Source organism: Phaenicophaeus curvirostris, chromosome 8 (genome assembly GCF_032191515.1).
Source record: "Phaenicophaeus curvirostris isolate KB17595 chromosome 8, BPBGC_Pcur_1.0, whole genome shotgun sequence".
In the NCBI taxonomy this organism is placed as follows: Eukaryota; Metazoa; Chordata; class Aves; order Cuculiformes; family Cuculidae; genus Phaenicophaeus; species Phaenicophaeus curvirostris.
Genome location: NC_091399.1, coordinates 38,532,275 through 38,556,560, shown reverse-complemented (window position 1 = coordinate 38,556,560; position 24,286 = coordinate 38,532,275). Strand labels below are relative to the sequence as shown.

Below are 24,286 nucleotides of genomic sequence, written 5' to 3'. Positions count from 1 at the left end.
ACAAGTGTAAGTTTAAAGGGTTTTATTATCAAAGTTTTGTAAAACAATTTCAGAAACTGTACATCCACATGGCACAGACTGCAGCCTACTTCTGCCTTTTACCTGCACAAAAGTAAAAGCTCCGGAACATCTGTAACTAAGGGAACAGCTTTGCCTACCTACCTCGCGTATAACATGGAATCACTGTGTGCATAGGAGTACTACTGCAGTGACAGTAAACACAAACTGATTAGTTTATACAACTTCAGATCAAGTAAAAAGTACATTATCAAGTAGACTTGCTTTTAAAAGCAGACAAAGGTCAATTTTAAAATGCACTACCTTTTTGCAATGTGTTTAGCTCATTAACAAATAAAATGTCCTGGATTACAAAAATTGCACAAATCAACCTTTAATCACTGGGCACTGATCAAGCAGAATTTTTCACTTCCCAAGGCTCCAGAAGAGAAAGTCAGAAACATTACAGCTCGCCTGAGGTGGATTTGAACCGACAGATTTAAAAAAAAAATAGCCCTCAAAAAGGTCAGTGCATTTCAACTTTGTCAAAGCCAAACAAAACCCAACGGGAAAAACAAAAGAAAACTAACCGACCCCAGCCAAGTGGCTTAAAAAAAAAAAAACAACACGCCCTATCTCTATCAGAATGCTGATTTGCAGATGTACTGTCGATATTCTTTTGTAGTCACACTTAAGACTCTGAAGTAGTTCTGCTGTAAGTTGTAGGACTTCAGAACACAGAGGATGTTTCTGCCACAATCAACATGCAGTCAGTGCATTCCCTACACTGCTCTATTACTGCAATGGATCAAACTCTAGGAACACTATCATAAGTGAGCTGATTACTAAAGGAGATCGGACAACAAACAGTCCATGCCTGCTGTAGATGCATGCAGCTTTTTACTTTTGCTTGAAGCATCATCGAGTTAGTAAGAATTGCTTGGCTACACAAGCCCTTTCAGCCGTAACGAGGATGGTCACCCTTCTACGCTGCTTTCAGTGTGAGTTAGTATCGGGAGATTTATAAACCATGGATAGCTTGGAGCTGTATACATCTAGGTTTAGGATTAACAAGTACAGCATAAAAGAATCACACAGGAATGACACTGATGCATGTCTGCAGCTGTGTCCGCTGCAAAGGCAAAACTCAGTCACTCATGTCCATGTCCTCTTCGTGATGATCATCCCCATTCACTTTGGACTCCCTTGCTGAATCTCCGCTTCCTTTCTCAGCAGCGGACTCCTTCACTTTAGGGGAGGAAGAGTCTGCCATTTTCTTCTCTTCCTTTTTCTCTTTCTCGCTGTCGTATCCTTGCTCTTCTTCATCGTAATCCCTTGTGACCTGCTTTGCCAAGATAAAGATAAAATAAGTAAAACTTGCTTCCCCAGCCCCTGTGGTTTCACGTGAAAACTGCAGCACAGGCAGTGATGCTAAACAGGTTTTTAAACATACTTTCACATCTTTATCACTCTCAGATTTTCGTTCTCGATCCTTCTCTTTGTCTTTGCTTTTTTTTTTCTTGCTTGTTGACCGCTCCCTCTCATCTCTACTTCTCTCCTTGTCTTTATCCTTCTTTTTTTCCTTTTTATGTCTGCAACAATAAAGCACATAAAAGTGAAAACCACAATCAACCACCATGTGACCAGAACACAAACCGGGTCCAGACTGTTAGCCACAGTTCTTTACAAACCTGAAGGGAGAAATAGCTCCATGCAACTAAGGCACACGAGTTACTGTCAGAAAACAACCAAAAAACCCAATTTCTCAGTGCTGAATCCAACACGGCCACCACAAAGCCAAATGTAAGAAACACCACATTAAGAACAGCAGCACTATGGTGTTCTATTAGGAGCACCTCACGTTCCCCACTTAGGGAGAGAGGACCACAAAACATCTACAGTCACCCAAAAGTAGCCAACTGCTATTGCACAGAGCCAAACAGGCCAGGAACTCTGGGCAACTCCCACTCCTCACCCCTGGAACACCTCACATGTGGAATTCCTGGACACTTAACAGAATAGCTCTGTGCTTGATGCCGATTACAGTACAATAAAAGCAGTGGCTGGCAGCAGGGATCCAGCCTTCCTCAAGAAATCACCCTATGGGCTTGCTCTAAGTAATATGCCAGATGTGTCATCTACAACATAACTCCACAGGGATCTTTGCTACAGCCAACGTTTGGGGAATTCCCCGCCCAGACACTGTCTGGTTTTAGCCAAGAGGTTTACTGACCTTCTTGGAGATGGGGACCGGGACATTTTCCTTTTAGGAGACCTGGCTTTTTTAGGTGACCGTGTTCCACTCCTGCTTCTTCTACGTCGTCTTTCTCTGCAAGAGAAATAAAATAAAAGAAGAAAATAATTGAATAAAAGCTTTGATTAATTTTATTTTTTTAAAGCTACAATTACACCTCTGGCTCCAACACCAACCCTGCTCCAGGGGCAGTCAGTATGCAGAACTCACAACGGGCATTTACTATCAGCAGTGGCTGATCAGCAGAGCAAGCTGTTTCCTGTTCTTCTTTGACCCTCACAAACTGACTGCCTGCTCAGACTGTAAGGGATGTTGACTCTTCCCGCAAACAGAAACAAACAGCTTGTTCTTGTTAATACTGCAAGTTAATTTTGCAAGTTTTTAAAAAAGCATGGTAGATATTTTTCATGTATTTATTCCACAGATCAGGGAAGAGTTTAAGTGACCCCAAAGCACCCTGCTTTCTTTGATATACATTGGTACACAGGGTTATGGGGAGCAGCTGAGAGAGCTGGGGCTGTTTAATCTGGAGAAGCGGAAGCTGAGGGGAGACCTTACCGCTCTCTGCAGCTCCCTGAAAACAGGCCGGAGCAAGATAGGTGTTGGTCTTTTCTTTCAAGTCACAAGCAGTAGGATGAAAGGAAATGGCCTCAAGTTGCACCAGGGGAGGTTTATATGAGGAAGAAATACTTCACTGGAAGGGCTGTCAAGCACTAAGAGAGGCTGCCCAGTGACATAGTGGATCACCATCCCTGGCGGTGTTCAAAAAGTATGTGTAGACATGGCTCTTCAGGACATGGTTTGGTGGGCATGGTGGGTTTGGGCTGACGGTTGGACAGGATGATCCAACCTTAGTAATTCTCTGATTCTCTTTTAAGTAGAAACTATTCTGAGCCCACACAAAATCTCCAGAAAGTTAGTGTTAAAAAAAAAAAAAATCATCTTGCAGACATAGGCAGAGAGAGCACACCTGCATTTGTGCATGTATCCAGTGTATGCCCCCATATACCCACAATAGAATCACCACCCCATTACATACAAGAATGTTCGGTTTTATTACAATGGTTAAAGCATGCAGGAAATAGAGACCAAGGAAAACTTTCATCTTACTGTACCTGCTTGTGCTTCTTGATCGTCTAGTTGTGCTGTAGCTTTTGGGGGGTGTTTTAGAGCGTTTCTTTTCTTTGTCTTCCTTCTTTTTATCCCTTTTAGTAAAATAAAGATTTTAAGATTAATTTCCAAATGATTCAAGTAGCATTTACTACTTTTGCAATGTAAGAAAACGCATGAAGACATGGTAACTGCACTGGATGGCACATACTGCACAGCATCTGAGGCCAGCCACATTAATGGAAACAAAGATTACAGTTATCTACAGCAAAATAAAGGAACAGCTCTTCTACAGCTTTGGTGTATAAACAGCACAAAGCTTGCAAGTCTGGATGCTTGCATTTCCTGCTTTCCAAAGACAGTGACTGTGTGGTTCAGCTAACGCCTGCTGCGCCTGCTGACTCCCAGGAAAAGCACAGTATGTGTTTTTAGGCAACAAACCGCACCCGTGTATAGGGCAAGTGTAACACAATTCCACAAGACATGACAAGAGACTGAATTTAAGAAGAGATACTAGATCATTTTGCTCTAGGTGTTATGCTTGTTTTTTAAATTAAGCACCAAAATTTAATAATTTAATTACTAGCAAATAAATGTATTTACTGAAGCAATTACCTGGTTTTAGATGTGCTCCTAGACCTTCTGCCCCTCTCTCTGGAATGAGATCTTCTTCGCCTTGGACTTTTAGATCGCCTCCTGCTTCTTGATTTTGAATGGGACCTTCTCCTTGATCTGCTCCTTGACCGTCTATCAGTAACACATAGTACACGGGATTTAGATACATGCAATTTTGATACACTATTCAGAATCCATCTGGTCAGTGTTAACAGTACAGTAATACACAATGATATAGAAAACAAGAAAAAAAATAGAGAAAGCAGCATCAGAGTCCTGTTGAGTCTGTCAAGCAAACAGAAAAAGGAAGTGCACAAATGCTAAATGTCAAAGAACAATGACACTTCCATCAGCTCTCTTAGTGCTTTCCTTGTAAGGAAATACTAGTCCTAATGTAGAGAAGAACTGGTAAGTCACTTGGAGGAGTGAAGAAATTTTTAGAACACTAAACCAAACCCAAGCCAATTACTGAACACACAAACAGTGAAGAGTACAAATGGGAAGGCCACAGTTAATACGGTTTTGCACAGACCACTGGCATGCATTGCCTAATTGGAGATGACAAGGTTATAGCATAAATGAGTTGCATCTCTTTCTGTTTGGGTAGGACAATATTAAGATGTCCAGTCAGGAACAGAGCTGATATCCAAATAAATCATAAACTAGAAACCACTGGAAAAACTTCTGTCCCAGATAATTCCACTAAGCTGAATTTGCTGCACATAGTAGAAACAGCTGAACAGGTCACCATTTATGTACATAAAGCCTCCTAGTACTTGGTTTCAACAAAAATTAGTTACCACATGAACACACTGCAAAGAGACTGAAGAAAGTGTGGAAGTTTAAGGCTCCATTCTAGAATGAACAGCCTGCAATGGCTTAGGTGTTCAGAGCAGCAAGGGCCATGTAAATCAAGGCTCTGTGCTAAGGTGTCTCTTATCTGACACAAGAAACAATTCCTTGTTAAATAAAACCAGAGTCCAGGCACTGCTAGGACTAGGTGTGCTGGAGTTCCTTCTGCACTAATTTATGGTATTTTTGAGGAATTTTTTACTATTTTCTCCCTCCTATGCTTTCTACAAAAATCGAGGCAGGCCTCCACCTCACACTACAGTCTGGCCAAATCACAGCCCCTGTCTTCTTCAGACCATTTGCATTCTTCATCTGTCAGCTTCCATGAGTGAAGGGTCACTTCCAAGAAGTATTTTTGAAGGAACAGTTTGGGTAATGTGGGTTCTTTTAAAGCAAATAAGTTAACTACCTGTGTCTTGATGAAGAAGGTGTCCTCCTCCTCCTCGAGCGTGACCTTGACCTTGAATGCCTTCTCTTTTCATCTTTTTTGTCTGGAATTTAAAAAGAATAGCATAGTAAAAAACAAATGTTATTTTAGTATTTGAAGAAAAGAAAACGGAGCTTCATGCTATAAATATAAATAAGATAAAGACAACCTAAGGAATATTTTGACATTTGAAGTTAGGGCTTATCCATCCTTTTCCTCAAAGATGACACAAGGAATGAACACATGACAAAACCACAAAGTTTTATGCAGAACTGAAGAAGCCAGCATTCAGAAAATGTTTAATTTAAGTCAGTTAAAAGACGACAGCTGCAGGGCAATGGAAAGTTCTGTTAAAATCTCAGAATCTCTGCCATTTTGTGAAGAACTTCCAAATCCTTTGAGAATCTCTAAAATTATTGTTTTGAATTTCCCACACAAAGCCTCAAGCAAAACAATCAGTATATTTTTCTGGTCAAATAAAAGAACAGGTGCTCCATTCTCTCCTGAAAATGATCAGGAGGCTCAAAACTGTTTTCAATGTTTCAAGTTACTGCTTCTCAGATCTAGTGGATCTGACATGTGTGGGTAAACTGCTGCATCTCCTAAAATAAAACCTACTGAAACAAGCTACGAAGAGAATGATTTACGGACTTCCACAGATTACAAATTAAAAGAAAGGAAATTGTCCCCAAGAACAAACATCATTAAGATGTCGCATGGTTCAGACACGTGCTGTTTCAAATAAAATCTCAGGGATGGCAGTATGAACTTTAATCAGGGGAAGCTTAAGCATTTTGCAATCCTCAAATCAAGCTAATTTGGGAAAAAAACAGAGGATTAAGTCCATGCAGCATTCACACTATAAGACAATTAAAAATCTATCAACTAGAAATCATATCACTGTAGAACACAAAAGCCTTAAGACAATATAATACACTATGCCAAAATTCCATCTTGAATGAGGTATTTCACCATTTGAAATTACCTGGCTCTATAGCAGCAGAAATTAATGACTGTGCTTCTCGTACTCTTTTCATAGCTTCTTCTATTTCTTTACTGGAGGTATCTGATTTCAGACTTGGTGAAACAAGACCTGCAGCTACGTGGTTCAACCTGATCAATAAAAAAAGAATTTCAGAAATTCATTATTGATGAATCCAAAAAATACATGCCTCGGCTGTCAGACTGCAGCCTATTCAAAGTGACTGATGGAAGCAAATCAGAATCTGCTTGTGTTTTGGCACCATTCAGATAAGAGTAGCAAGTCTAAGATGTGGTATCTGTGCCGAAAACAGTGGCACAAGATACTAGTGCACACGGCTCTCAGAATTCCAGTAAACTGTAGACAGCAGGCAAGTTTATGTTGTCTTGCACAGCTGTTTCTAATGATGCTTTTCAGAACTTTTTTGTACATCCTAATTCCAATTCTCATTGCCTGAAAGCGCAACTCCAGAGGAAAGAGTATATTACACAGCAGAAAGTAAGCTTCCATTTTGATAAGCCACACTGAGAAGCCTGCGAACAGTACTGTGATCTTTAAAGTTCAGAAGATGTGTTCTATAAAGATGGCTTTGAAGCCAACCAGATACACTCAATATATCTGACTTCTGTTTATCTAATCCATTATCTTGGGTAACTATTTTGTTCAATCAGTCATGTATTCCCTGCTTACAGAAATGCCAATTTAAAAGAGAATAATATGCCAGAGCAGTGTTGAAAACGAAGTTGGGTCTCACATATAACTATGTCCCCTGGCACAGATCAGACAGCTTTGACAATTTAAAGACACTGGAACAGCCAAGCAAAGTGAAAAGTCACCTATTTAGCTGATACAGCAGCAGAGTAAACACATGTGGATACACTTTCCTGAAGGTGAGAGTTGAAAGAAGCTTCCTGCAATTTGCAGCACAAGAGCTTTTGGAGGCAGTGGTCGTTTCTTTGCATCTAGTACACTTCTCATCCACTTACTTGCCTAACAGCTTTTTTCAATGGCATATGCTTTCATCATCCTATTGCAATGGCATCAACAACCTAACAGCACATGAATACATCCAGTGGTACAATCCATCCCCACCTGTTGGCCCCATACCATACTATTTTTAACAAAACTATCCTTTTCCTGAATACTGAAATAAAAATCAGCACATACCTGTGCTTACCGTTACTTGCTCCCTTTTTCTACCCAGCAATAAGACATGCTGCCTTTAACAACAGCAGCTAACGTATGCAGACTCTTTCATTATGACCTTTCAAACAGTTGCTAGTCCCTGCTCACTCTCAGCCATGGCCCTTTCATTTCAGCCTTGCAGAATCTAAGGTGCAGGCTGCACCTTTACGTTATGGACAAGAGTGACAGAAATGACATGAAAAACTGAACTTCCGTCTCCAGCAAAACAAAATCCCACAGATTAACTGGTGTTATTCCTTAGGTGCAAGGCTGAGTAACGTTCATTTCTATGCCCGCTTCTCTCTACTACAGAAAAGAGTCTGTACAAGACCCCAAGGCACTAGTTTTCCCCAACCATAATCAGACCCAGCAGGACAAAGACTGGATACTGAATCACAACAGATACTTCCAAGACCAAGCAGACTGCAACATAAATATTTGCAAACACTGATACTTACTTTGGATCCACTGTGCTCATAAGTTTTAGCAGTTGATCTGCTGCAAGAGACTGTGAGGGGAGAAAAAAACCCAACAGTGTTAAAACCATGTTGAAAGACATGAACACATAAGAAGGTTATCTTCCTCGAAAGCACCCTCAGCAGCGGCTAAAGCAAAAAGTCAGAACAGATCAAAACCAGAACACACCCCACAACCCAAACAAGCTGCTTGCAAAAAGGCATATTGTTCTGTTTTCAAATTCGTGGATGGCGCGGAGGGTGCAAACACTACATTTCAGTGGTGCTTAGGTACCCTTTTCTTCCACAGCAGCCAAACACAGGCCCTTTCATCGAAAGAATCAGAGCAGTTTAAAATAAAAATACCTATTTTATACACACAATATTTACAGATTCTCCGTTACTACAAGAGAATAGAGATCTCAGTAGAGAACTAGGCTGCCTGTCCATGGTAAGTCCTCAAGTTTATTAACAATAAGCAAAAGCTTCTTTACTCTAGAAACTCCACAAGAAAACACATTTTACAGTTCCTCAGAAACTCCTGGTGATATTACAAGTGGTCGCTCCTTGTATGTGTGGAGTGTTAACAACAAAATGTTCAGTCAGTCCCCACTAGTTTTCTTTATACAGAGGCAGCCATGTGCTGAATGCAAAGTTTGTTGCAATCAGTCAGCTTAATGGGCAAAGGAAACAATCCATCATATCAAATTCAAATTTTTTTAACATGCACTTAGAATGCTTTAATTTCATTATCGCCATTATTTGCTTGTTACTACATACAGTAGGCATGACAATATGCATGAGAATGGTAAATGATGGATATCTTAGTCATGCATTAAACTATTAGTACTTCTTGTAGCTGTAAAACATGTTCCTTGTACAGTAATTGGTTCTTATATCTTAAATATTAACTCAGTAGTCTACTTACTATTACCTAATAGTTTAAGTCTTTTTTATTCAGTTTTTAAAAGACTACAGCCTAACAAAGTCTCCCCACACTCTTTCCACACCTACAAAATTAAGAACTCAAACCCTTTTTTTTTTTTAGTCTAAGTGCGAGACAGGTTCATAGCTCGATAAGGACTCATATGAAATATTTCATTACTGGTCCCAAACAATTTTTATTTTATTCCTATAGATACTATTTATTCCAAACAGGTGCTCAGAAAAATCAATCACTGGATTTTTCAGGCAGTGTCTGTTAAACTGATATGAATGGAAATTACTTTAAAACCAGAAAAGAGGGCAGTAAGAGAAATGTGTTCGTATATAAGCCTGCTACACCAGGAAATAAAGCCCACATTCTGTAACAATGCAAAGGAGTTTAAAGAAACAGCAGCCTGTGTCCCAATAAAATGTAGTATTTTGTAACACTTCTTCAAACCTAACTATAGTCTGTTTCCAGATCTTCAGGTGGTTACTTAATGTACTGGTGAATACCAAGAACATCATGTATGACAGTCAAACTACACATGTGCCAAGGACAACAAATAAAACTTTACAATGTGTGTCATACCTGAGAGTTCAAGTTTGCTCCAGGAAGCCCAAGAGCAGCTAGGGCAGGATCAAGAGCAGGAGCTCCTAAAGCAGCTAAAGGAACAGCACCAATCTGTAACAGAGAGAGTAATTAGATAAAAGCCATATTCAAAACCGATGAAAAGCTGTTAAGCCAAGATTCTCAAGCACTAGACATGTGGAAACCTGAGCTGAGTTTTACTTAGGCTTCTAGCTACAAGAAACGCACTAAGGTCAGTGAGTGTTTCAGTTTTCCTTACTCAGGTATTCCAAAGCTTACTACATGAAAGATTTTTTCCTCTAAAAATATTTTAAAATGAAATTCTATTTCCTCTGCATCACAAGGGTGGGGGGGCAAGTAGAACAGTAAAGCATTCCACAGTATTTAAGAAATAGTTTAAAATAAAATTATTTTCCAGTATTAAAATGAAAGTTCATTATAAGCTTCTGAGCCAACTACCGCATATTTAAATCAATTTAGGATTGAAATGAACATGTCTTATGCTAAAAGACAACATACTATTATTACATCTCTGAAATTTCTCAAATTTAGTTATAATTAGCAGATGGGTTGAAAAGCTAGCGGAAGAACAATGAAGTCTTGTTCTCCCCTCTTTCATGCTCACCACTTCCTGTCTGCCTGCTCTGGCACTTGAGACTCATTTGCCAACCAATTCAACCAACTGGGCTGTCAGAGAACTTACTGCTCTGCTGCGTGCACCAGGCTAACACAACACTTCAAAGGGTTAACATGCAGTTCACAATGCACTAAATAAATTCTACCATTAAGTCGATTGGGAGTAGGCTAGGATTCACTGTGACAGAACTAAAATTAAGGTGGTTCAACTACCATTTGCAGGACGGTATTTATTTCTTCCATCCCTTTCCTCAAGTTTTAAAGATAACCATTAGGCTTCTCCCTCTACATACAGCTAAAGAGACCTTCTGAACAACTCAATGGCAAGCAGCAGCAGCAAACGCACTGGGAATCCTTCATGCCATCAGAAGTCATAACAGAAGCTACACAAGAAAGAGCTAAGCAGAATCTGAAGAATTAGATTTGAGAACTGCAGAATTAATGAAGGTCTATTCTTACTAATTTGTCTCTTGTACTTTGACTATCTGTTCTCTAATAAGACATGCTATGACTGAAACTTTTCTCCACAATCTATCAGTCTTACTGTGCATCTCCCACAGAAATTATTCTGTGTTTAGCTAACGAGTACATACAGGCTACAATTTCTGCCCCTCAGTTGGAGTATTCATGGAAGGCAACTCCACAGCATGTCAACTCCTTGAACTGCAAGAGTTTAAAACCAGTAAGATCTCTACTCCCTGTCAAATCTGTCTGTAAACGTACAACAGATAAGAGAGGGATGAGAGAGATTTAAAGACATGACCCTTGGGATACCAGAAGCATCAATACTGTGGAAATGAAAGCATCCTATCTAGCAAGTTACTACCATTTTGCCACAATTCCTATCACATTGCTGTAACAATCCACAAAGGCACAGAAAATAAAACATTCTAAGAATAAGCATTTGCACATCAGTCTATTTGTCCTGAAACAAAAACCAACAGAAAGTTAGAGTCAAACTGAGCATATCCAATTGTTTCCCTCGACTTTGATCTAACAGGAAAACCTACCTGAGAAAGTGGGTTGGGAGTAGGCAGGAGTCCACCTCCAGGCAGAAGACCTGCCACAGCATTAGCTGGTGCCAAGAGAGACAAAGCCTTAGTCTCATCAGGAATAACTCCTGCAGAGAAACAGCCTTGCATTAGAATGCATTCCATTTCAAAGGCAGAAAAAACACAAATACACCCAGAAAATGTCTCCCTGATACACCACCTGAGTTTGTTGAAAGTACTTATGTTGGCTAAAATACAAAACTTGATGTCTATTAATATTTAGCATTAATCTTTTTGTCAGAATGAAACTTCAATGTGTGAAAATTTGACTGTTCCTTTTTCTCTACAAATGGTTAAGTTTCTAGAGCAAAAAAATAGCACAATACACACTACTTTTTTGTTAACACTGCCAAGATTTCATCACCTGTACTCGATTTTTAAGTCATGAACCAAACGTAAGCAAGCACAGTCGGTTCTCCAGGGGTGTGCTCTCAACTTTCAAAAGCTGTTTTATGAACAACGACTCGTGTCGGCTGCTTCACTATAAAGCACACAGAAAAATCAAGATACACAAGACAAAAAAAGTTTGATTTAGGGGTTAATAATATGGTACAGTTCACTATGTTTTCTTTTACACCTACCATATAAATTTTGTAAAACTTAAAGAGAAGGTATGGAAATATTTTTTGTTGAATCAAGCGTAGGGCTTTTGCTGACTTGTCAAATGAAAATTAAAGTCTCTGCAGATCTTCAAATACACGCTGTGTATGCCTGTCTGTGGGTGGATGAGTGCATACGTACAGTATATTGTGGCACATTCCTTACCTGTGCAGTAAAATGCATTTGTTCCAATATGTGCCATGCTTATTGTACCAAGAATGCTGCTACACACTGCCATTTTCAGAAGAAACTTCTGGCCCAATATCTTGCAGCCAACTAAGACAAGTGTCTAATTTTACTACCTGCTCTGTATATATAATTTTAAGGGTCCTACTATGAAACAAGTAATTATGTAGGTTATTTTTTATTCTATCCAACAGCAAAAGCCCTATACAGATGGATTAATTTGTTAATGTGCCCAAGCCCCCAAAATGAGAGTTCAATAAAACAATTTTACTTTATATTTGCAAATACCAGTAGTGTTTCTGTAATACATATTAAGAAACTGCATCTCATCATAAAACATACAATATGTACAGGGCACTTAAGAGAAACTGGATAAGCTGCAGAAGAAAACTGTTGGGTGGTATTTTCAGCAGGGCCTGGTATATAGTTCAGGCTGAACCAGGGAAAAGAACTGTAAAACACAACAACAAAAAAGAAAAACCACTGTTAAATAAAGGTAATGGTTCCTTCCACCTATACTGAGAAGTGCCGATAATATAAACAAATGTATAATACACAGCACTGTTATCTTGCTTGTGTCATTGAGCTGTCATCAATTTAGATACCAAAAGTTATGGAGGGAGAGGGGGGAAAAAGGTCATTTAGATAAAGGGCATTAATGCATAAATATATTAACATACCTACAGAGAGATTATGGGGTAATTTTGCATGCAAAATTATGTCTCAGAGGATATTTATAAATTATATCTAAACATTTCAAATCAGTGCAACTACAACATTTCTGGCATCTAAATACAAATCCTCAGACTTATCTTGAGACACCTCATAGAAGATCTGCATCCATTAAAAAAAAAAATCATGCATCTGATCCTCTAATTGTTTTTTTAAGAAGTATTTAGAAATAAATAAACTACAATTTTAAAAAAAGCAATGAGGCCCCTCACCAGTTAATTTTCATGCTTCAAGAGTTTTTTTTACTGCTGCTTTGTTAGAACCATGAAATACTGTATGAATGTGTAGAAATGAAAGAAAAAGAAACAGACAAAAGAAACAAACATTAACCAAAGAACCTAAATACCCCCCCCAGCCACCTTTAAGATTAAAAGTTCCTTCCACATCTAGGAATATCACAGTGAAAATTACAAATACTAAACCTTACCGTAGACTTTGTGTATAGTTCTATAACACAAAGCAACAGCCAACACCAAAGTGTCTGTGTATGCTAAAACTGGAGTGCGCTTGCGATATAGGGGATAATTATCGCACTAAACAGATAATAAACATTTACTTTAGTGACAGGCAATATTAATACAGAATTATCACAATAGAAAATAAAAGAGTAAAGGGCCCAGTTCAGCACAGGAGTTAAGCATATGCCTGGCTTTAAGCACATGAGCAATTCCACTATGGTTTTAAGAATAGTGCTGTATTGTGCTTAAACAGCTTGTTGAATTGGGACCCTGGCACTTGCAAGGAAAACTATACTCCGGCACAGGGACAAAAGCGTATGATTACAAAACCAGGGGCATCACTTTATTGGCTGGACATATCCCTTGTGATATGCCACATCATTGTGCCAAAACCATCAACATACTAAACCGCTAGAATACCAAAAGAAACAGCCCATGAGGAACTCCTTGATTTAAACAGGCCCATTCAAATAATCCAATTTATTCATTTTACATTCTTTACACAATCTGAACCAAAACTATTGGGTGGATTTCTCTATGTGCCGGATTTATCCACCATCAAGCACAATGGACAAAGTCAGACTGACAAAGAGAAACATGTGTTTATCCTTATCAGAAAAGTTAAACACCACCATTCTTCGCCATGGGCCTTGGAGAGTATTTCCATACTATCCCAGCTGGACTGTTGCTGTATCATTCTTCAATGCAAAGGCGAGGACAAGATGCCTCTCAACTATGCTATTGTACCCACACTAGCGAAAGCAGAAGCAGTAATTTGGTGGCAATTGCAGAATGTGTTTCATACTCTCAAGAAGCAGCACATAGCAAAGGTCAGGCTGCAGATTCCTATATTCCAGACATCAAGTTTTCAAATCTTTTAAGTCTAAGGAATACAAACATAAGACAGCTCCCCAGGCCTCAAAAGACAGCCTACAGTATTACAGTGTCTTGATTATAGGTCTGAACCCAGGCCATGTCCCAAATTTATTACTCTAGTACGATTTAATCTGCAGAGATTTTATTTAATTAAAGCGATCTGGGAAAATCCATTATTTCAGAAGTAAATCAAGAAACAGTACAATGGAAATCAATTACTTCTAAAGCAAGTCTAGAAGAGTTTAATAAGACTTCTGTAAGAAGAGGTGTCTTCTCAGCACTTTGTTTTTTAGGTAAGTTCCAAAAACCCTGCTCATTGCTTTTCAAATTACTGTAACACCCTAAAATGTAAAAATAAAAAGAAGAAGAGAAAATGTAGTTAACAAGTGGTTACACCAGGAAAACACTTGGGGACTTGAGTGCTCGCTGGCCTTTAGTTAATGTCTAGAATCCCCTGTAGCTGCAGAGGACCCACTGTTTTTCAGTCATCTGGAAGGGCTTTGCATTTGCCTTCTCCACTACAAAAATCACACACACAAATAACAGAGAGAAGAGTTTATTATTTAGTGAAATTCTATAAAATATATCAAGGATGAACAAGAAAACTTGGAATAAAAAACTAGTACCAGTGCCCATTTGGCACCTCTTGGAAGACTTCACTTTCAAATTAAGCCATAATTATTCAAACCCTTGGTATACTGGACTGCACAATGAGATTGAGTGCCTTTTCAGGGAAGTTCTCAAGGAAATGCAGCAGCAGCATATCTCAAAGAAATGCTACTCTACCTTCCCAGGCACTCTCAGTAGGGAGAAACAGTTCTTATTAATGAGATTTATGTCTATGTGAGAGTGGCAAGCAATTATTAAGGCAAAATACCATCAGAACATTGACCTGTTTGCATAGGTCTGTTCAGGGAAAAGTCTCATTGAGACTGATGAATAGCAAAATTTACAAATAATTCTATCTAAAATGTTAATAATCTAAACTTAAAGATACATAACATCAGTAAGAGGTAAACTTCCCACTTGCATCCAGTGTCAATTTATTTAATCCATGGGCCAATGGCAATATACCAAGGGTTTCTAAATGTTAATATCTTACGTGTTTGATATTTTACTAACCCTCATTTTTGTGAACTATACTGGAATAAAATGCCATCATATGGTGGCTTCATAGGCCATTAAACAATGCACAAACCTTCTGCATATGGAACGACTATCAACGCTCTGTCAACGAATACAGTGTTTGTCAGATGCTGGGCCACAACTGCCGAGTCAGGATCATGGAACTTTACAAAACAGACACGCGATGAAACAGGCAAAGGAGAATCACTGAAAAAGAAAGAAATAAATTACTTAGATGGTAACAAGTCTGACAGCACAAGACTTATAACTTCTATTGCCTCCGCACTTGCACCGAACCAGGAAGCTGCAGGGACTAGGGGTACTTCCCTACACAAGAACACTATTTCAGGGTTTGTATTGTCATTTTGCTTGACCACAGATAAGAAATTACACCACATGAAGTCAGTTCACTGTAAAACTGCAGAAATAGTTTATAACTGGACATTAATTCTATCATGCACCATGTATCTATCACCAGCCACAGGAATGCAAATGAGTGCTCATGACCTGTCTGTGAGAAGGAAAGGAGACAACTAAAAGCTTTGCTCAAGAAAGATAAAAAGTTACCTACTACATACATAAGTTAACATGCATAACTTAACAAACCCAGTAGTTTTACACTTCCAGGGTTAGGGCCCAAATTACTGATTAAGGTAAATAATGAAACAAAAAGCAATGATCAAAAGACCACTACGATTTTACTTACTAAGACAATTTCACAAAAGCTTCTAGATCAAACTGCATCATGCTGCTTCTCACAGATACAGAAACTGCCAGGTTTGTTCAGAAGGGGTGCACGCTAAACACAGCTTGTCATCCAGCATGACACCAGTCATCCAGTAACGACACTGGACCCAGAGAAAAATCATGAAGCACAGGTGGACAACACTGCAGCTGAAATCTCACTCATGGGTGAAAAGTCCCTAAACAACCCATCAGTAAACTCAGATGTCTTAACAAGACAGGTCTGTACCTGCCCCACAGCTCAAAATGAGCAGCTGTCAGCAAGGCTGCGTAAAAAAAACCCAGACATGGAAAATTCAAGAGAACACAGGAGTTTTGAGTCACTTAAAAATCCCAAACAGAAATACCTATTTCCTACAAGGACAAGAAAGGACTGCAGGCCATATGACTGTGTCCCTCCTCCTCTCGAAACAAAACCAACCAAACCCCCAGAATCAGAAGCAGAATTAATCCTAAAAAGGTCCAGAATAGGTTTCAGAGGTCCATATATCCTGAAAATTGTGTAGATTTTGCTTTAATCAGAAATACAAACTAAAAGACAGCAAGAAAACGTATGATGCACACACAACTATGCAGCAGATGAGTTCAAAGTTGCCTCCAGAAGGCACCAGGCAGGTACTGAAAGTGCAAGTCCTAAAACCTGAGTTTCTACACAAGGCCAGGGTACATACGCTGTTCAGTTCTGTTCTCAGAACCAGAAGTAAAAATCAGTCTAAAGAGGTAGTTCTGAAAAATAGTCACTAGTTCTTCATGACAAAGATCCACCTTTACTAACCAGTTTCCCAGGAGCAGTTACGAAACTAGATCTTCAAAATGCATCCCATGGCCAACACAACTGTTTCTGGGTTGAGGAACAGTGATCAAGACTTTAAGCACTGACAGCATAGAGAGAGTTGTCAGAACTCAGGAGAAAGGGCAACGACTTTACCACCAACACTGACTTTACCATCAACAAGAACGTAATCCAGGTTCTATTTTTGTTAGCATGAAGCCAAACACCGCACCTCCACTGAGCACAGGCTCAGCCTAATGTGCCAGTTACACCAACTCAGGAACCTCCCTAAATGTCTAACAGATCACATTTGAATACACTTTAAATTTAACCTGATGTTAAAAACTAGATTGGAGCCAGCATATTGCAGCTTTTAATATTTTAAAGTTAGAAACATTCACTTCATCCAACACCTTGCAGTTTAATAAAACTGGAAAGAAACACTGTAGTCAAAAAATGTCACAGATACAAAAGAGCTCACAGATTTAATTTTTCTATCTACAAACATACAGCAGCTTGCCAAAATGTTGCCTTTTCTTAATCCATTTTCACAGAAACATAAAAAACAAAGCAGCATTGGCAAATAGTGTTTTATGGCACATCTGAATGGCATACTAACCGCAGTTCCAAAAAACCGAAACCATTTGTTACATTGAAGCAGTACAATATTTTCAAAGTTTCTTAAGTTGTCTGTGGTGACTGGGGCACACCAAACAGATTAGATACCGTTTTTAACCATGAGTGCAACTACCTACTCAACTGTACAGCCAGCTCAAGCAACAAAAACAACTGAAAATACCAACAGTTGTGCTTATACAGTCAGACAGTTAATATAAACCAGTGTATTAGATTTTTAAAAACATATTTCCAGCCACTCCAAAATCCAAGCTGTGGCTGAGCAAAATTCACCAAGAACAGAACGCTCCCAACAGTTACCAAAAAAGGCTACCATTATTCTAATTCATGAGTAATCAAGAAATGTAGTGATTCTCTCTCAGAGATCAGGACAATTAATTCCAAGACACAAGACAATACTGTAAGTAGCTGCTATATGAACAGCATATCCATTCTGGAGTATGCGGGTTCTGAAAATACAAGAGATAAGCAATCTTCATATCATGACCTCTAACAACTCGCTCCACCAAAGCCTCCTCACGTCTTAAGCAGCAGCTCAAATATTAAATCTGGGTTTTTTAGGGATATTGCTGCTACTTATGTAAACATAATTACTCATGTAGAATCAGGTTGGAGTGAACAGATTGCTCATGCAAGAGATGTTCTCTAACACAACCGTGTTCATCGAGAACAGTTTAAAAAAAAACACCACCCAAACCCCTGAAAAAGCAATACACATGCCTCATTGAATCAAAGCTGCCATTCTTTTCTCAGCAGAGCCGTGGCAACTGCAAGTAACACTGGTGTTCCCATGGTCCTTGCAAAACTGTCTTCAGCAGCTATGAGAGACGGCAACAGATCTTGCCAATTACTAAATCATCCAACATCAGAAACTGTTACTAAGTATGCTCCTTATTTTATCAATCTTTAACTCTGCAGACTGCATTTTCCATCAGATGTGCTTTTGTCTTGAAAAAATTCTCTGTCCACAAGAATTTGACTGGATCATTCATATCTAAAGATCAAAAAGGGAGGACATGCTGGCTTCTCTGTCAAACCCCAGTGACGTAAGACATTTTACGTCCCCGCTCTAGAGCAGAAATTTAACTTTTGATGGAAAGGCAGTTTTTGTACACTAAACAGGATATGCTGGAATCAGCTTATACACACGTCTCTGTGCAGACTTCTATGTGTATAGATACCTCCCCCCAGCTTTTTTTATTAAAAAAAAAGGGCACTCAGAAATCCATTCCCTCCACTTTTCATTTTTGCCAAACATGAAAGATGAAGCTATTATGGAATACAATGAACACAAGAACCAGGCAAAGGATCTGGGGAAGAGGAAAAGGAAGATGGAGGAAAAGATCTTTTCTACCTCAGCGCAGAACCTTCACCCGTCTCCTTGAAGCCATCTCTGCTCCTCCTGACTCTACAACATATCCACCATAGACTTCTCTTTGCTACAGTCAAGCAGATCCAATGCTTGTACTGAGCAGGGTGCCATAGGGCTGGTTCCTCACAAAACATTTATGTAAGGAACTGCATTAAGGATGCACAGGCAGTCCAGGGTGTGGTAAAAGGAGAGGTGCTGGGCCTGGCTTTGAGGGGGGTTGTACAGCATTTTCTGATACCATAGAAGTAACTGTGCAACAGATAAGTTAATATGTACCTAAAACTACAAGGTTCCAGAAAAAGAATTCACCTATAATAACCTTCCTTAAAAACTGGACAAAATATTAAAACAGAGAGCATCACATCAACTAATTGCATGCACTCAAAGGCGAGTTACTTTGCTGGCTGCCAAATGTTAATGGTTCTAACATAGAAGTATAGTTATACCAGCTATTAACAATGTAACTCTCACATCTGGAACTCTCAATTTCCATCATATCTACATTCCACTTCCTTCCCTGCTTTGATTTTTTTGAAATTACTAAAATCCAACCCAAAGTAAGAAACTAGAAGAGCAACAGAAATCTGTTTCTGAATTTCCTTCTACAATCAGCTAGCAGAATGGGTGAATTCTTCTGGGTTTGGGCTGGCAGGGACTGAAGACTCAATGATGAAAAAAAAAAAGAACTATGAGGGGTTTTTTTCCCCCTAAAATAAAAAAAAAAAATCTAAACAGCCTTGGGTATTAAAAATAACTGACTGTGTTCCTACTGGATTTTTCTCCTATCGAACAGTCCTTGTTCTTCACGGCAAAAAGAAACTTTTTTACTTACATTATACCCATGCAAAAAATCAACATATAATGTTTCTGTAAAGCAAATCAAATCGACAGAGCTAAAATTAACATATCACCTAACATAATAAATGTGCATTATTTTTGCAGTCCTGGTCACCAGCCCACACTTCACAGAATTCTTTGCAAAGAATAAATATTTCTACAGAAATTTTAGTTTTCTGGCCAGCCACCCGCACGTTGCCACAGGCTGACCGGGGTGGGGGGTTACCAAAAGCCTGCAGCTTCTAGAGAGGAATCCAGCAGAAGGGATACCACGTGCGACCGCGCGCCACAAACGGCTGCCTTTTCCCCACGCACGTACATAACGTGAATAATTCCAACCGTGGTAAAAGGGAACTCTTACAGCCACCCCTCGGACAAGAGAGGAGGCTGCAGAAGCGCAGGGCCGAGCAGCCCGGGTCACAGCCCCAGCGGGTGCAGCCCGGGCCCGGGGCAACCCCGGCGAGAGTGGGGAGCGCGGGGGAGAGCCTGGGGCCGGGGTGGTGGGCAGCCCCGGGGCCGGGCCGCGACAGGAGCCCCGGAGGCGGGGTCAGGCCGGGCCGGGCCGGGAGCAGCCGCCATGGAGGCGGGAGGGGCGGGCGCCGGCCTGCGCTGGGGGAGGGGAGGGCGGAGGCGGCGGAAGGGGCCCGCTCGGGCGGGGGAGGGGAACGGGGGGGGGGGGGTGTACAGGACACGGCGCCACCACTCACTCTGGGGGGAAGAGGCGCAGCTCTTCGATCTTTCCGAGGAAGCCGAAAAGCGTCCGCATCTGCTCGGAGCTGGCGCTGGGGGAGACGTTGGTGACCTGGATCACGTCGGTGCCGCTGCTCGAAGCCATTGCGCCGCCGCCCGCTCCGCTGCTACAAACACATCGGGGAGAGGAAGAGCGCGTTAGGCCCGAGCGCCGCCGCTGCCGCCGCCTCCGGCCCCGCCGCGCGCCGCGGGCCGCCCGCCTCACCAGCCTGCCCGGGCCGCAGTATCCCACAATGCTCCGCGCCGGCGCGCGGGCCCGCGCAGGCTCACGGCACCGCGGCCGCGCCTGCGCCTGCGCGTGGCCCCGGGAGCGCGCGGCGACGGCGCGTGCGCGGCCGAGCACCAACAGCCCGCTCCCCCCTCCGGCTCACACCCTCCCGCGAGGGGGGCGGCCGGGGGAGTAAGGAGCCCCTTGCTGGCACCGACACCGGGAATCATAGAATCATAAAATCACTAGGTTGGAAAAGACACACCGGATCATCGAGTCCAAACAATCACTAAACCATGCCCCTCAGCGCCTTGTCCACCCGTCCCTTAAACACCTCCAGGGAAGGTGACACAACCACCTCCCTGGGCAGCCTGTTCCAGTGCCCAATGACCCTTTCAGTGAAAAATGTTTTCCTAATGTTCAGCCTAAACCTCCCCTGGCGGAGCTTGAGGCCATTCCCTCTTGTCCTGTCCCCTGTCACTTGGGAGAAGAGGCCAGCAGCCTCCTCTCTACAACCTCCTTTCAGGTAGTTGTAGAGAGCAATAAGGTCTCCCCTCAGCCTCCTCCAGGCTAAACAAGCCCAGCTCCCTCAGCTGTTCCTCATAAGGCCTGTTCTCCAGCCCCTTCACCAGCTTTGTTACTCTTCTCTGGACTCGCTCCAGAGAAAGTTCTTAATGCCAATTGGGGTCTTAAGAAACAGGGGTGCTTTATTCGGTCCCAGATATATGGTGGGTTCGATCCTCCTACCGTATATGCCAGAGACTACAAGCAGCAGGGTTTTATATGCTAAATTTATACATATGTGTTAGATTGCTCGTAAAAATCACACATATTAATCACATTTCCCAACAGTAATTATAATAGGTGTCCTCCCCCTGGCGCATGATCCCCATGGTCCTTTATTGAGGCTGAGCTCTGTAGAGCAGACCCTGCCCTGTCTTGTTGGCATCTGCCCCTCCTTGGAAGTTTCCAAAGAAGGTTCGAAATCAGGGTTATCTTGACCTCGCATCTTTTTTGGCTCCGTAAGTGCTGTTCAGATGCCGGTCTTCTTCAGCCATCGTTGCTCTTATTCCTTAAATATCACAAAACAAAGACTCTTCTATTCATTGATTTCAATAATTACTTTAGGCGTTAGTATGGACACTGCATTCTACATGGCAGCCCATATCGGTTTGCTCAATACAACACTGCTCCTTGAGCCAGTGTCGGCTGGGGCTCCAGGGTCCGGCTGCTTGGTCCCCAGAGAGGTGAGGCACTGGCACAGGTTCCCCAGGGAAGCTGTGGCTGCCCCATCCCTGGAGGTGTTCAAGGCCAGGTTGGATGGGGCCTTGAGCAACCTGATCTAATGGAAGGCGTCCCTGCCCATGGCAGGGGGTTGGAACTGGATGGATGATCTTTAAGGTCCCTTCCAGCCCAAACTCTTCTAAGATAGTATAATTCTGTGACTCGGCTCTGGCTGGGCTGGTGTGTTGCGAGCAGCGAGTGCCCTGCCCAAGGTGCTGCAGATGGGCTCAGTAATGCTGACTGCTTCTTCAGAGCTCTAGGCTTGAAATGGCCACAACCGCTACATTAATTTATGGTGTTCTTGTAGAGGCAAGCAGAACGGGTATTTTGTTGGCTGGGTTCACCAAGACAAATGTACTTCAAGTCCTCCCTGCATTTTCTGCTCTATCATTCCCAGCACCAGATTGTTAATAAAGCAATCGATTATTTCCAAAGTCCACAAAAGTGGTTTTTTAAAGTGATGAATATTAATCATTCCAGGAAGTTCATTCCTACCCCTGCCCTTACCACCCACTGTCGTGGACATTCTGTCTAACTTTAGAAGAACACAATTACTTAGATGAAACTTTATTTTAGCTTAAATAAAAAATATTTTACTTTTTGTAATAAAAACTATTTATTGTATCAAGATGATCGAGTCCAACCTTTACCCAAGTGTTGCTAACTCTGCCACTAAACCATGCCCCTAAGCACCACATCCACATGGTTTTTAAACACCTCCAGGTATGGTGACTCCACCACTTCATTGGGCAGCCTCTTCCAGTGCTTGATAACCCGCTACACAAAGTAGTATTTCCTAATACCCAATCTAAACCTCCACTGGTGCAACTTGAGGCCCTTTCCTCTATCTTATCACTTGTCACTTGGGAGAAGAGACCAGCACCCGCCTGGCTCCAGCCTCCTTTCAGGGAGCTGCAGAGAATGATAAGCTCTCCCCTGAGCCTCCTAATGCTGTGAAAAAGACCAAACTAAATAATCAATGCCAATTTGATTATTAAGCAGGTATAGAAGTCTTTCTCATTCTTAAACTTTTCGACCCTAAGGAAGATGCAGCCCAAACTTTAAGAAAAAGTCCTTTTCTGTTGGCTTGGCAGTGCGGGTTCCAGGCTTCCTTCTCTTATCTTGCAGGATGCCTGTTCCTTGCACAACGGGTCCCCTTTTAGATAAGCACCCTTCAAGGCACATACCACTACAGAATATTGAAGGAAGAGATTATTTGTTGTAAGTTACTAACCTATTATGTATTTGAATATTATGTATAGTTCTTCTAACTGAAATATGGGATTAGCTTGAATAATAACTTATAGCTGGCCTGTGCCTGGATACTTATGCTTACATAAGGAATTTTAACAAGGCTGCAGTTAGAAAGAATGGGAAAGAATGTGACTGTAACTAATTAAGCCAGATAAGAAGGACTAGTGCAATGATAAGTGAAAGAAGAACCAGCTAGGACCAGATGCAACCTTGAAGAGGTGCCCAAGGCGCCTCACAGCATGTGCAAGAAGGAGAGTTGAAGAGTTCACCATGAAGAAGTCTGCAAGCCTACCTCCAGAAGTCCCCAGCCCAAGACCCCCAGAGGGAAGCGCCAAGGGGAAGGAATTTATGTAATACATTCTGGGAACCACTTATAATAGACACACCTGTTCCAGGACAACTGATGAATATGTATGCTTTGACCGTATAGAGCCTTTGTGAATTGTGCTAGAAGTTGCATGCACATTAAGTGAAGCCACCTCTCGTATGCCTGATGTCACGTTAAAGGATATGATGCTGTGAAAAAGGCCAAACTCAATAATCAATGCTTATTAGATTATTTCATAGAATCATAGAATAACCAGGTTGGAAGAGACCCACCGGATCATCGAGTCCAACCATTAAGCAGGTATTGCTTTAATACATAATACGATGTTGGACACACAGGGAATCATTTCACCTAAATGTGTGTGTCCATCGATGCTGGTTACAGGTCTTTTATTCATACAGATTTTGAGAAACACTGGTTACATATTCAGGAAAAAATGGTTAAACATTCATAGAACTCACAGAATCACAGAATAACCAGGTTGGAAGAGACCCACCGAATCATCGAGTCCAACTGTTCCTATCAAACACTAAACCATAACCCTCAGCACCTCATCCACCCGTGCCTTAAACACCTCCAGGGAAGGTGACACAACCTGGGCAGCCTGTTCCAGTGCCCAATGACCCTTTCTGTAAAGAATTTTTTCCTAATGTCCAGCCTAAATCTCCCCTGGCAGAGCTTGAGGCCATTCCCTCTTGTCCTGTCCCCTGTCACTTGGGAGAAGAGGCCAGCAGCCTCCTCTCTACAACCTCCTTTCAGGTAGTTGTAGAGAGCAATGAGGTCTCCCCTCAGCCTCCTCTTCTCCAGGCTAAACAACCCCAGCTCTCTCAGCCGCTCCTCATAAGGCCTGTTCTCCAGCCCCTTCACCAGCTTTGTTGCTCTTCTCTGGACTCGCTCCAGAGCCTCAACATCCTTCTTGTGGTGAGGGGCCCAGAACTGAACACAGGATTCGAGGAGCGGTCTCACCAGTGCCGAGTACAGAGGGAGGATAACCTCCCTGGACCTGCTGGTCACGCCGTTTCTGATACAAGCCAAGATGCCAT

General features: G+C 41.5%; 1 protein-coding gene across 3 annotated transcripts; it reads right to left on the bottom strand.

Moving 5' to 3' along the window:
* Positions 1-7: 7 nt before the first annotated feature.
* On the bottom strand, positions 8-20,421 carry LOC138723102 (serine/arginine-rich splicing factor 11). 3 transcript variants are annotated; one of them, XM_069861986.1, is made up of 12 exons: positions 20,127-20,421; positions 15,132-15,265; positions 11,040-11,149; positions 9,394-9,486; positions 7,881-7,930; positions 6,241-6,368; positions 5,238-5,319; positions 3,977-4,108; positions 3,367-3,456; positions 2,231-2,326; positions 1,451-1,589; positions 8-1,342 (listed from the first exon to the last, which is right to left on the bottom strand). In XM_069861986.1, the coding sequence occupies exons 1-12, from the start codon at positions 20,252-20,254 to the stop codon at positions 1,145-1,147; spliced, it is 1,380 nt and encodes a 459-aa protein (XP_069718087.1). In that variant the 5' UTR covers positions 20,255-20,421; the 3' UTR covers positions 8-1,144. The 3 variants fall into 3 exon arrangements, with proteins under 3 accessions (XP_069718087.1, XP_069718088.1, XP_069718089.1); XM_069861987.1 differs by having other exon boundaries at positions 8-1,339; XM_069861988.1 differs by lacking the exons at positions 15,132-15,265; positions 20,127-20,421 and adding an exon at positions 11,446-14,125.
* Positions 20,422-24,286: the final 3,865 nt, after the last annotated feature.